This window comes from Marmota flaviventris, chromosome 13, assembly GCF_047511675.1.
Source record: "Marmota flaviventris isolate mMarFla1 chromosome 13, mMarFla1.hap1, whole genome shotgun sequence".
NCBI lineage: Eukaryota > Metazoa > Chordata > Mammalia > Rodentia > Sciuridae > Marmota > Marmota flaviventris.
This window is the reverse complement of record NC_092510.1, coordinates 93,141,666-93,153,671: the sequence shown is the minus strand read 5'-3', so window position 1 is coordinate 93,153,671 and position 12,006 is coordinate 93,141,666. Positions and strand designations below refer to the sequence as shown.

At 33.9% G+C, this 12,006-nt stretch overlaps 1 protein-coding gene across 6 annotated transcripts in view; it reads right to left on the bottom strand.

Moving 5' to 3' along the window:
- Positions 1-12,006, bottom strand: part of Rabgap1 (RAB GTPase activating protein 1) — a 163,358-nt gene that overhangs the window by 110,099 nt on the left and 41,253 nt on the right. For 5 of the 6 annotated variants that reach the window (XM_071600918.1, XM_027944609.2, XM_071600919.1 and 2 more), the window contains 4 exons: positions 7,239-7,473; positions 6,122-6,326; positions 4,156-4,330; positions 3,295-3,452 (listed from right to left, as the gene is read on the bottom strand). In XM_071600918.1, the coding sequence (XP_071457019.1) occupies positions 3,295-3,452; positions 4,156-4,330; positions 6,122-6,326; positions 7,239-7,473 (773 nt within the window). The remainder of the gene's footprint in view (positions 1-3,294; positions 3,453-4,155; positions 4,331-6,121; positions 6,327-7,238; positions 7,474-12,006) is intronic. The other variant, XM_071600923.1, reaches the window with a different exon arrangement.

Genomic DNA, 12,006 nt, shown 5'->3' with positions numbered 1-12,006 from the left:
CTTAAGCAGTGACAACTTTATTGTAAACCTGTGTAACTAATTATAAAAACACTGACGACAGTTTATAAGCATCAGCTTAATAAAAAAAATAAAAATTGTTCTTTTTTTTTTAATATTTATTTTTTAGTATTTGGCAGACACAACATCTTTGTCTGTATGTGGTGCTGAGGATCGAACCTGGGCCGCACGCATGCCAGGCGAGCGCGCTACCGCTTGAGCCACATCCCCAGCCCCTAAAAATTGTTCTTAAAATAACAGTTTATCAAAATAATCCCTTAGTCTCCCACACATCATGTTCCCTAGCTCCTTTGTTCTCAAAGACAAAAACCTGTATGTGGTAATCAAAAATAAGTCTAAACTGTATTTTATTTCTGTAGAACTTTTAACATAATGGCAACAAAACAATTAGTAGATAAAATATATGGCTATATTAAAGCTCTAAGTACCTACTAAAGGTGGTTCTGAAAAATTTTGAAACCCATCTGGCATTTGTATATTAACAAAATTAAGAACATTTTATAACAGATTACAAAAAAAAATTAACAATGCAGTGTAGAAAGGACAAACATGTTCAAAGAAAAATTTTGCAGAGCAAATTGCTAAATATTCATGGCAGATAAAATTCTCACCTGAGATGGAAAGGAACTCAACTTCAACTATCAGTAATGATACTGTTCTCTTAAGTTCTGTGGGTACTGAAGTTATAAGTAAATAAATCTCATCTTTTAGCAATTTAAACTAGTATATATAAAGTTGTTTCCTGACTCTAAAAGGACTACATCAACATATGAGTTGAAAGTATAATCAGTGAACCTGAACAAATGTCAGGGGCCTCAATCATATAATTGTGTCATTGAATGGATCCGACACTTAATTCCTATTGCATAAACTAAGAAACCAAGGTCTAGGCTTAATTTCTCTGATTTTCTTTACCTATAAGAAAAGCATAATACTAACTACCCAACTTATCTTATGAGGTTGCTTGGTAGTTTAAATACTCTGTCTCTCTCTCTCTCTCACACACACACACACACACACACACACACACGAGAAGTGCTTTGAACGGTATAAATAAATAAAACTGCTTTCAATGGTATAAATATAAATGAGGGCTAAATTTAGAAGATAAAAAGTATAATAATGAAGAATTATTTTTTCAGAAATAAGGAGGGAAGAAAGTATTCATTCTTCCCAATGCACATTATCTAAATTTGTTATAAAAAATACCTGAAAAAAAAAAAAAAAAAGATGAATACACACACACACACACACACACACAAAAAAAAAAAAAAAAACCCTGATTATCAGACTTGTGGTTAATTTCATACACATACATCTCTGGAATATATGGTAAATCATATGGATATACCATCATATTTTAATCACTCCATTCTGTCAATAATTAATTTCCATTTTTTAATTTTGTTATTATATACAGTGTTAAGGAGAACATTCATGTGGATTAATTTTTTGGGTACCTGAATAATTATTTCTATATATAAATTCCCATACATATTAATTACTAGATAAAGGCACTGCATTAGACAAATTCAATCTGACAAAGCAAAGCATATTTTCTAATAATTTCATCACTAGATTGGGTTAACACTAGTATTTACCTGAAACTTCAAGTTCAGTAAAATCATGCACCAAAAAGATGACAAAGGCCTAACAAACAAATGATAAGCAAATCAGACCATCTAACAATTTTCTGTAAGAAAATCTCCTTGATCTGAGGATAAACAGAACAGGGACGTTTATGAAATTTTACAAGAGGAACTACACAAATATCTTCAAAAAATAAAAGTTTAAAGAAACTACTTTTTTAAAGGAAAAATATTAAAAACGGTATTAACTGCAATTTTCTTTTCCCAGGGCATGAATGCACACTGTAGGAATTATTACCTCATGGTATTGCTTTCAGACTGGAAATGTAGCTAATGAGAAGGCACAGACAAAATGTCTAACATTTTAGTCCTCAAACGAAAACTGATACTCCAGTATATCCTAAATTGGCCACCAGATGGCATGAAAATATCAAAGTTTGAAAAGAGACCAAGGGTAACGATTTTTCCCACAATTGAGTCACTGTGATTTTTAATTTAAAAGCAATTAATAAACATTTATATTTTTATATCATTTCATTTTACACATTTTATGAGAGTTGTGGAGGAACAAGAACTTGTGTCTAACTATGACACTGATTATGATTCTAAGAAACACTCATTTTGTGATATGTGATATATAAAGGTAAAAACTCAATTTGCAACCATAAAACTTTAAAACAAGAAAAGATTTGAGAGTTTACTCTTACTCTTGTTTTATAAGTAAGGAAACTACTGCTAAGTGATGTGAAGAAACTTGGAAAAAGTCATACTGTTAATAGTAGCAATAATTAAACTAAACCTGCTTTTATTTTTATTCCAGGGTTTTCCAACAAATACTTATTTTGCTTAAAAACCTAAACAAGTTATTTTCAACTCTCTATATAGTAGGTCACACTTCAGACAAAACCTTCCTTCTACTGTGTCCAGATAAACTTATAATGGTAAAACTTGATTTTTAAAGCCTTAAGCTTGGGCTGGGGATGTGCTCAGTGTTAGAGCACTTGCCTCATATGTGTGAGGTACTGACTTCAATTTTCAACACAAATATAAATAAATGAATTAAATAAAGATCCATCAACTTAAAAGTTTTTTTTTTCTCTTTTAAAAAAAGCCTCACGCTCTTCAAATAAAATCAAGTAAACCAAACAAATCAACCAAACAAAAACAGCAAAACAAATAGAGCTACTGATCCAGCTGACTGAACTTTAGTCACTTTTTTTTTTTTTTTGGTATGAGGGACTGATCCTAGGGGCACTTAACCATATCCTTAGCCCTTTTTATTTTTTATTTGAGACAGAGTCTTGCAAAGTTGCTTAGGGCCTTCCTAAGTTGCTGATGGTGACTGTGAACTTAAGATCCTCCTGCCTCAGCCTCCTGAGTTGCTGTGATTATAGATGTGTGCCACTGTGCCTGGCTAGTCATAATTTTTTAGAGTAGTCAGCCAGCTAGCTACTTTGAGGTCACATGGATTTTTTTTAATTGCCTGAAATTTCTTCAAATTTTGCCTCTATAATTTTCTTTCTTTTTTTTTTTAACCATTTACATTTAAAAAGAAACCCTCCCTGTAAAAGCAATAATTTTATGGTATGAAAGGTATATGTGACCTGCCTTGGATTTTCCCTTGAATGACATATAATAGAGCATGCTAATACAAACTCAATAAAATGAATAAAATAACGTGCCCTACCTAAAATAACCTTTACCATCATCTTCTTTTATTTCTAAAGACACAGAAAAGGTAAAGATATCACTGTCAGGAGTCTGTGGTGCAGCAGTGGCTGAAAGTGGGGTTTGCTTGGCAGAACGACGGAAGGCAGTGGCAAAACTGTAGAGTATCCGGCTTACCTGAAACCAGACATGTTAAGAAATGCGCTGTTACAATGAGACACTGTTTTGATTAAGGATAGAAGGTGATCAACTTTTGAAGGGGGGTAATCATAGTCCCCCTACTAATAAGATACTTTTGGAAAATTATCTAATTTGTTAGGCCTCAAAAGCAAATACCAAACCTCACCAGAAAGTATTTTTTTCCCTAAAAAAAGAGAAAAAAATTAGAAATCCAAGTGATAAATCACTTTCTGTTAGAAGATATCTGAACACATATATTATCATAAAAAATAGTTTTAACAATTTTTTTTTTTTTTTTTGTCATACTAGGAATTGAACCCAGAGCCTTGGACATATTATGGAAGTGCTCTACCATGAAGTTACACCCTCAATAGTTCTAATAAATTTAGGTCTAAAAAATGGTTTGCAAATATGTCACTGATGGCACCAGGATGCCTATCTAACCCAATCAAGTAGCAGCTAACCAATTTCCTCTGTCACTATCAGTGACAGAGGCAAATAGTGAAGTTTCATATTCATGATTTTCTCTCAAAGACTTACAGCTTCTTGGGATGGGGTTGTGGCTCAGGGGTAGAGCACCTGCCTAGCACGTGTGAGGCCCTGGGTTCGATCCTCAGCACCACATAAAAATAAGTAAATTAAATAAAGGTATTGTGTCAACTACAACAAAAAAATTAAAAAAAAAAAAAAAAAGACTTACAGCTTCTTGTATTTCACACCGAAAGACATGTATTCTGAAGAGCTCTGCATTATAATGACTTTCTGTGAAAGCAAAACAGTCACTCTCAGGAGTTCCATCATGCCCTCTGACACAAAAGAGGATTTTGTAGATAGGGTAGTTTGCTATTTCAGTGTTTGTCTGAGGATCTAACAGTCTGTTCAGAAAAAAAGACATAAAGAGATTAGAGGCATTATGAACAATTTGCAACATATTCATATTATGATTCAAGACATCTTTCTAGCAAGATAATCATACAGGACTTTTGTATGTTAATCCTATTATATTTTAGAAAATAAGTTGTATGTAGAATACTACAGTGATTAATTATATAGTTCCATGTTACTAAAAACTAAATAGTCTCATGGCTTGGGGAGGCCAATAGAAAGGTTTGAAATAATATCAATAAGCACATGTTTCTTCTGTAGCCTGCAACTAAATAGAGACAAGGTCCATTGGTAAATTAGACTATAAAGTAGATCAGTAAAGTTGTGTTCTGATTATAATTTGAAAGAATTACCTAAAATGTATTATTATTTAAGAAAATAGAAAAACTAAGGTCTTTTTCAAGAGTGAAGCATGTTTTGATTAATGAAAATACGGGGAGAGAGATTATATAAAATGCTAACTCCTGAAAAAACTAACAAATAAAATAAAAAGGATGCCATTCACCCAAGTCTATTAATTCATCAAGTATTTGTGTGATACCGAAAATATTCCATTCAATGTTCAGGGTACTAAGGACACAATTGTGAAAAGCACTGGAGGGGGGGGCAGGGGGAATTATATAATGTCAACACTGCAGGGCCACAGAGGGCCCTGTTCATAATGGAAAGGGGATCTAACCCAGGTTTGAAGACACTTTCATAAAAGCTCTGAAAATGTGAGACAAGACAGATTAGTTTTCTCACTGCTTTTATAGAATTAAAAAATATTAACGTATAAAGCTTCATCTGGCATTTGCAAAACAAATATTTTATCAATAGCTTCTTTTAACAAATACAAAATTAGAATTTGTGAATCTTTGTGCAATTGTTCTTTACTCACAGAGAAAATTATGCAGACTGACTACTATCCACATGAAGCTATATTCTTTTACCATTAAAACTCCAAATGCCTCTGAAGTACTAAGACACAAATTCACTGCTTACAGAAATATAAACTGGATCAATATTTCTAGATAACTATTTGGCAATATATCAAAAGCAATAAAAATGACCCAATAAATCTATATTTGAGAAATTTATACTAAGGAAATTATTTATAAAGCATTTATGTGCCCAACAGAAATTACTGTTAGTTATTGTTATTATTAGTGCTTTTTCTCATTAAAAGACAAAAACTGCCTGATATAGTAGCACACTCCTGTAATCCCAGCAATTAAGGAGCTGAGGCAGAAGAATCACAAGTTTGAGACCAGTGTGGGCAAGTTAGCAAGACTCTACACCCAAAATAAAAAATAAAAAAGGGCTGGGAATGTAGTACAGTGGTAGAGCACCCCATGTTCAGGCCCTGCACTGCAAGGAAAAAAAAGAACGGGCTATACCGGAATAGCTAATATTTACCAACAGATTTTTTTCTAATTTCCAAAATCAGTATGAAATTCCATTTTGAAACAATGTGTCAAACTAGTATCTTTCCTGGGGGGACAAGGAAAACATATATTAATTTGTTAAGAAAACTCTGATGGTCAATATATTCTTAAGGCTTATTTAATTCACTTCACTAATGTACTACACAGGATTGGGATGGAGACAGTATACAAACTGATACAAATGAGTGTCCATTTTTCATGAAGATCGTAATCTTTGGAATATAATGTTGGTGCCAAATAAATTAAACACTACATGAATAAAATAATGTATTTTATTCACTATTGCTTGTTTGTAAAACAAAACATCAGAGAACTGATATGAATACTACAAAGAGTTTAAAGGCCATGTCTCACCTCACAGTTCCTTCAGATACATTAGGCACTGAGAGGGTTACATCTAGTGAAATCTGACACTGGCTTCTTAAGATGGACATCATCCTCAAGGCTTCCACTTCACTCCTAGGAGCATTTACTGAGGCACAGCCTAAATAAGTTAGTTTACTGAAAACTACACTGTCCTCATCAGCCACTGGTGTGAAAGGACTTGACACTTCAGAATCTGCAAGAAAAAAAGAATAAGAAGATGATTATTTTCATTTTGACATTTTGTTGATATAAATAGCAAATAAAAATCTGCAAATAACATTTAGGTTCTGAATCAAATACTAATGAGATAAAATGCCATACCTCTAAAGGAAAGTCCACAAAAACTAGAAAGCTCACACTAGAATTCATGATAACACCAAAACTTTTAGGTAGTACTTCTAGGAGTCAATCCAGATTCACATCAAATTCACTTCTGAATTTTGACTTTATTACTTACATTTAAGTTAAATACACAGCAGTATTTTACCATTCTGAAAAATCATACCTCTGCTTTGTCTTACTTATCTACTCTGTTCTAAAGCTTTCTTTCAACAGCTTAGCCACTTTATTAGGTTCTCTTAATCTCCTTGCTTTCACTTTCCCAATAACATTTAGCTTTAACACCCTACTTTTCCAAATAAAACTTAACTGTCCTTTTCCTCCTTCCTTGCTATGTCTGTCTCTTGTACTAGTCTCCCTTTTCCAACTTGGTGACAACTCTCAGAGAGTATACAGGCATGAAGCAAACATCTATTCACCAAGCATAATCCCTCTATTACTCTAATATTGTATTCAAATTCCTTCTCTTCTGGAAAAATCTTCAAGCATTCTAAAAAAAGACTACCTCAGTTTTATTTAATTACTATTTTTCTTTCTATATAACTTAAATATATTTAAAGGGAAATGAGAAATATATATATGTATATATGTGTGTGTGTGTGTGTGTGTGAGAGAGAGAGAGAGAGAGAAAATGAATGAGAACGGCAACTCCCTAGAACTAGTATCTAGAGATTCTGGAGAACTCAGACAAGTTCTAATACAGTGCAGACACTCAAATATTAAAAACAATAACCTTCAGTTACGCAAGCAATGCAGCAATCCTAACCTCCTTGTCCAGGTTTCACTGGCAGGCTCATCTCTGGTTTCTGGAGCCCTACTAATGGCACGGGGTTAATGGTGGAAGAAGCTGAGAGTTGATTAGAAAGAGGCCCATCTCCTTCACCATCCAGTTGTGACCTTTCCATAAGTTCCTTGTCCCCTGGTTGGTCATCCATGGGAGGATCCATCAGCACATCTGCTAACTCTTTTTGCAGCTGTTGCTCACTTCCATTCCCTACAATCTACAGGTCAAAAATCAGCAAAGTGAGAAAGAGTGGTGTCAATACAGATTAAAATGGTTTCACATTCTAAAGAAAATTATCAGCATTTCTTGTAATGAAAAGATAGCTTCTCAATGTTTTGTAAAAATAGAATTAATCAAGATCTACAAATAAGGACTCCAGCTGCTCTCTTAATTCAGTTTTTCATGCAGAAGTATACTGATTGAGCCCACTGTCCAGAAATTTATGGATTAGCCTGCCAATGTCATTAATGTTTTTTACACTGTCTTAAAATAAGGGCAATTAAAATATTTCTAATTTTATTTGTCCAATGAGAAGTGATGTTTTTAAGAGGAATATCTTTAGCAGCTTCTTTTAACCTAAAGAAAAAATAATGGGGCTGTGGCTGAGTGGTAGTGTGCTTGCGTCATATATGTGAGGCACTAGGTTCGATCCTCAGCACCATATATAAATAAACAAACAAACAAATTAATAAAGATATTATATCCATCTACAGCTAAAAAAATTTTAAAAAAAGAAAAATGTGCTTTTTTCCAATTTATCAACAGAAATATTCCTATAAGGTAATCGATTTCCACACGCACTTTTAAGACTTTTGCTATAAATAAATCTGCTATATTTCTGAAGGAGACTTCTTTGATATGAACACGTTCTTAAAGTTCTTAAACACACGAATAAAGCTGAGGAGATGAGTGTAAAAAAGTACTGAAGAATAAAAGTACTGTTTTTAACAACATCAAGTATTTTTATGGAGTCATGATGGTTTATTTAGTTGCTCAACAGGAAGTAAACAAGTGCAAAATCAAGTGATGACTGCCCAACACTAATAAAAACCACACATGACAAAATCTAGTATTGTCACTAATTGTTTATTCAAGAAGTACTGGAAAAATTAACAAAAGAATTTAGAAGGAAAGAAAGAAGAGGCTGACTTCTAAGCCCAAGACTTTTGAAGACTAAATCCTGAAAAATTAAAATGGGTTGGCTGTGAGATTGTTAAAGGAAAAAAAAAAAAAGACTATTCAGCAAAAATAAAGTTAAAAAGCAAAATTCACATCTGGGTACATCTGGGCTACCGAGGAATCCAGTTCAAACATCTTTTAATGCTTTGGGCTTTTGTAATCCTACAAACTTCAATTTTCTTAGCCTATAAATCCTAATTGAGAAACAGTTTTTAAGACTATTTGAATATATTTTCCTGAGAAAATTCTAGCATTTCAACTACTTTTGTCGTGGAATTAAAGATCTTTGGCTTCAATGACAGCTTTTCTTTCTGTGAACTTCATTTTATGATGGAAGTTATTGCTACTGGAACTACAAGTGGGTTGAGTAATTTTAACTGTTTGTTAAACCTGGTTCTATACTTCTAAAAGCTGAATTTTTTCCAGTTCTGCTTTAAATAGTTTTCAAAGCACCTAAAAAACAAACCAGAACTCAGTTTCAAAAAGCCTCTGATTCTTTTAAAGATGGTAAAATAGTGTTTCACCTGGACTAAACAAAACAGGGCTTAATTGAACCTAAACTGCTTCCAAGGGTAAGAAGAAATAACATAGGAGTTACAACTTCCTGAAGACAAAAAGTGAGAAGATATCAGACTCCCTCTTTAAGCAATTAATAATTACAACTAGAAGGAAAATAGAAAGATTTATTTCACATGCTACAAAGTGCTCTTTTGCTTTTTGGTGTATGAGGTAAGTGAACCCAAGTGTTCTGTGGGATAGGCTGCCTCCACTGTAATATATTTACCAATTACAGAATATGCCTACTTTGAAAGTATACATATATATTTATATATATATATATATTATATATTATATATATATATATTATATATATATGTTATCTTTGTGTTTATACATATTTATTTTTAATGTTTCCCTACTTTAAAAATTTTACAAACAATTATCTTATGTTTCCTTAACTTTTCCATAAAGGCTAGGAAAATGTAACGCACGCATACAAATTTTATTTATTTATTTATTTTTGGTACTGGGGATTCAACCCAGGGCTGCTTTACCACTGAGCTATATCCCAGTTCTTTTCATTTTTTGAGACAGAGGCTTACTAAATTGCTGAGGCTGACCTCAAAGTTGTAATTCTCCTGCCTCAGTCTATGGAGTTGCTTGGATTATTAACGGCCAGTGCCACAGAGCCCAGCTAAAACTTGACTTTTAAGAGTTGTTTAAGGGGCTGGGGTTGTGGCTCAGAAGTAGAGTGCTCACTTAGCATGAGTGAGGCACTGGGTTCAATCCTCAGCACCACATAAAAATAAAATAAAGGTATTGTGCCCACCTACAACTAAAAAATAAATTTTTTTAAAAAAAGGAGTTGTTTAAAAATACCAACCTTTTGGAGCTGGCATCATAGTGGTAGAGTACTTGCCCTGCAGGTGTGGGAGGCACTGGGTTCGGTCCTCAGCACCATATAAAACTTAATAAATAAAATAACAGTATTGTGTCCATTACAACAACAACAACAACAAAACAAAAAAAATTAAAAAAATAGCAACCTATCCAAAGCCTTAGATAATAAGGTAAAATAAAATACCTCAACAATGATCATGTTGATCCCTCAACATGTTGAGTTTCCAATTTAGTAAATCTGGGATAGGGCCTGATATATTTTTGCATTTCTAAAAAATTCCTAGGAAATGATGATGCTGTTGACCTAGGGAATTCACTCTGGGAAACAATCTTAAATTAATGATTTTTAATTTGACTATATAACACATTTACAAATACCTGCTCCTACCTTAGTCCCCCACCTCCCACCCCCACAACTAAATCAGTATCAGATAATGGACAGCCTAGGTATATTCGTTTTAAGACCACACGTGATTCTGATATACTGAGAAATACTGCCATAGATCAAAATCAAACTAAAATGCCAACACAGTATTTTATTCAGAGGCTCCACACAGGCATCAAAATAATCTCTGGCACTTTCTGAAAACGCAAATCACTTGACTTTACCTAAAAAAATCTCTCTCTGCATGGGCCACTAATAGCTATATTTTTAAAAAAGCATCTTATGAGATTTTTTATGTGCAATAAAGTGTGAGAATCACTGGTAGGACTTACAGAGTTCATTTATTTATTTGCCTGTCTCTGCTAGTGTGGCTGAAAAATTGAGTAGTTTAGTTTTCAAGCCTCCCTTATAACTCTGGTTTACTATATCAGACAATTTCAGACACTGAGATAAACAGAAGTTGTCTGGGGTGGTCTCTGGAAGACTTTTTTTCCCAAGCATGAAGGCTGGGAATGAAGACTGGAGTAGAGCACTTGCATAGCATGCTCCAGGAACACAAAGGAAAAAAGAAAAACATACCATGACTGGTACCATCCCCTTGCCATGGAATAGGAATATGGAATCCTGAGAGAAGTCTTGTGACAATGAGGTGACATCAGAACAAAAAGTCAATAAAGCCAAAATCAATAGAGTAAATTAAAAAAAAAAAAAAAAAAAAACTTTGGTCTTTAATGGTATAGATCAGGAGTTGAAAATTTTCTCCTATAAAGAGCCAGATAATAAATATTTTAGACTCAGCCAAACATCTGTAATCCCAGGCTGAGGCAGAATACCAAGTTCCAAGACAGCCTGGGCAACTAAGGAAGACACTTTCAAAATGAAAAGGGCTAGGGAGGTAGCTGAGTGGTAGAACCCTTGCCTAGCACATATAAGGACTTGGGTTCATTCAATACCCAGTTCAATACTGCAAAAATAACAAAAACAGTTTTTTATAAGTGTTGCAAGCCACGTGTCCATGTGTCTGTTACAACTACTCGAATCTGCTATTGAAAGGTTAATAAAATAGGTACTTGTCACTCCGTTTTTCTGTATGCTTAACAAAACACTGTTGAAATCTTGAGAACTGTTTGCTAATCTTGTTCCCAGAATGTTCTGTCCCCAACTGCCAAACTGCAGAATGTATCCCCTCACCCGGTTGCAGGCAATCCGCCCACTCGCCCTGACCCATCAATGAACTTCCCTCCCTGCCCTCTCCAAGGAAAGTATATAAGCTCTGCTTAAGCTGTTCTCAGGGCTCTTTGCTCTATTCAAGTGAGCTCTGAGCCCCAGCATGCTGGACCCCAATAAACCCTTTTGCTGTTGCATGAGACAGTCTCTTGGTGGTCTCTTCCTCTGACGTTTCGCCGGTCCCTTACACTATAAACATGAAAGAAGTCATAAACAACAAATAAACAAGTGTGGATGTGCTACAATAAAGTTCATTTACAAAAACTGATGGCGGACATTTTCTTTCCTTCTGTCAATAGCATTTCTGATATATACAACTATCATCTCTAAAATACGGTTTCACATAAAGTAATTAAGATGGTATGGTATTAGAGAAAGGGCAAACACACAGATGAAACAGAATCCAGAAACAGACACAAACATATATGATCAAATGATTTTCAACAAAGTTGGCAAGGTAACTCAATGGACAAAGATAATTACTCAAATAAAACAAACGGTGCTGGAACATTTAACCTGATATCCATATGTGAGACAATACATCTCAGCCAATACTTC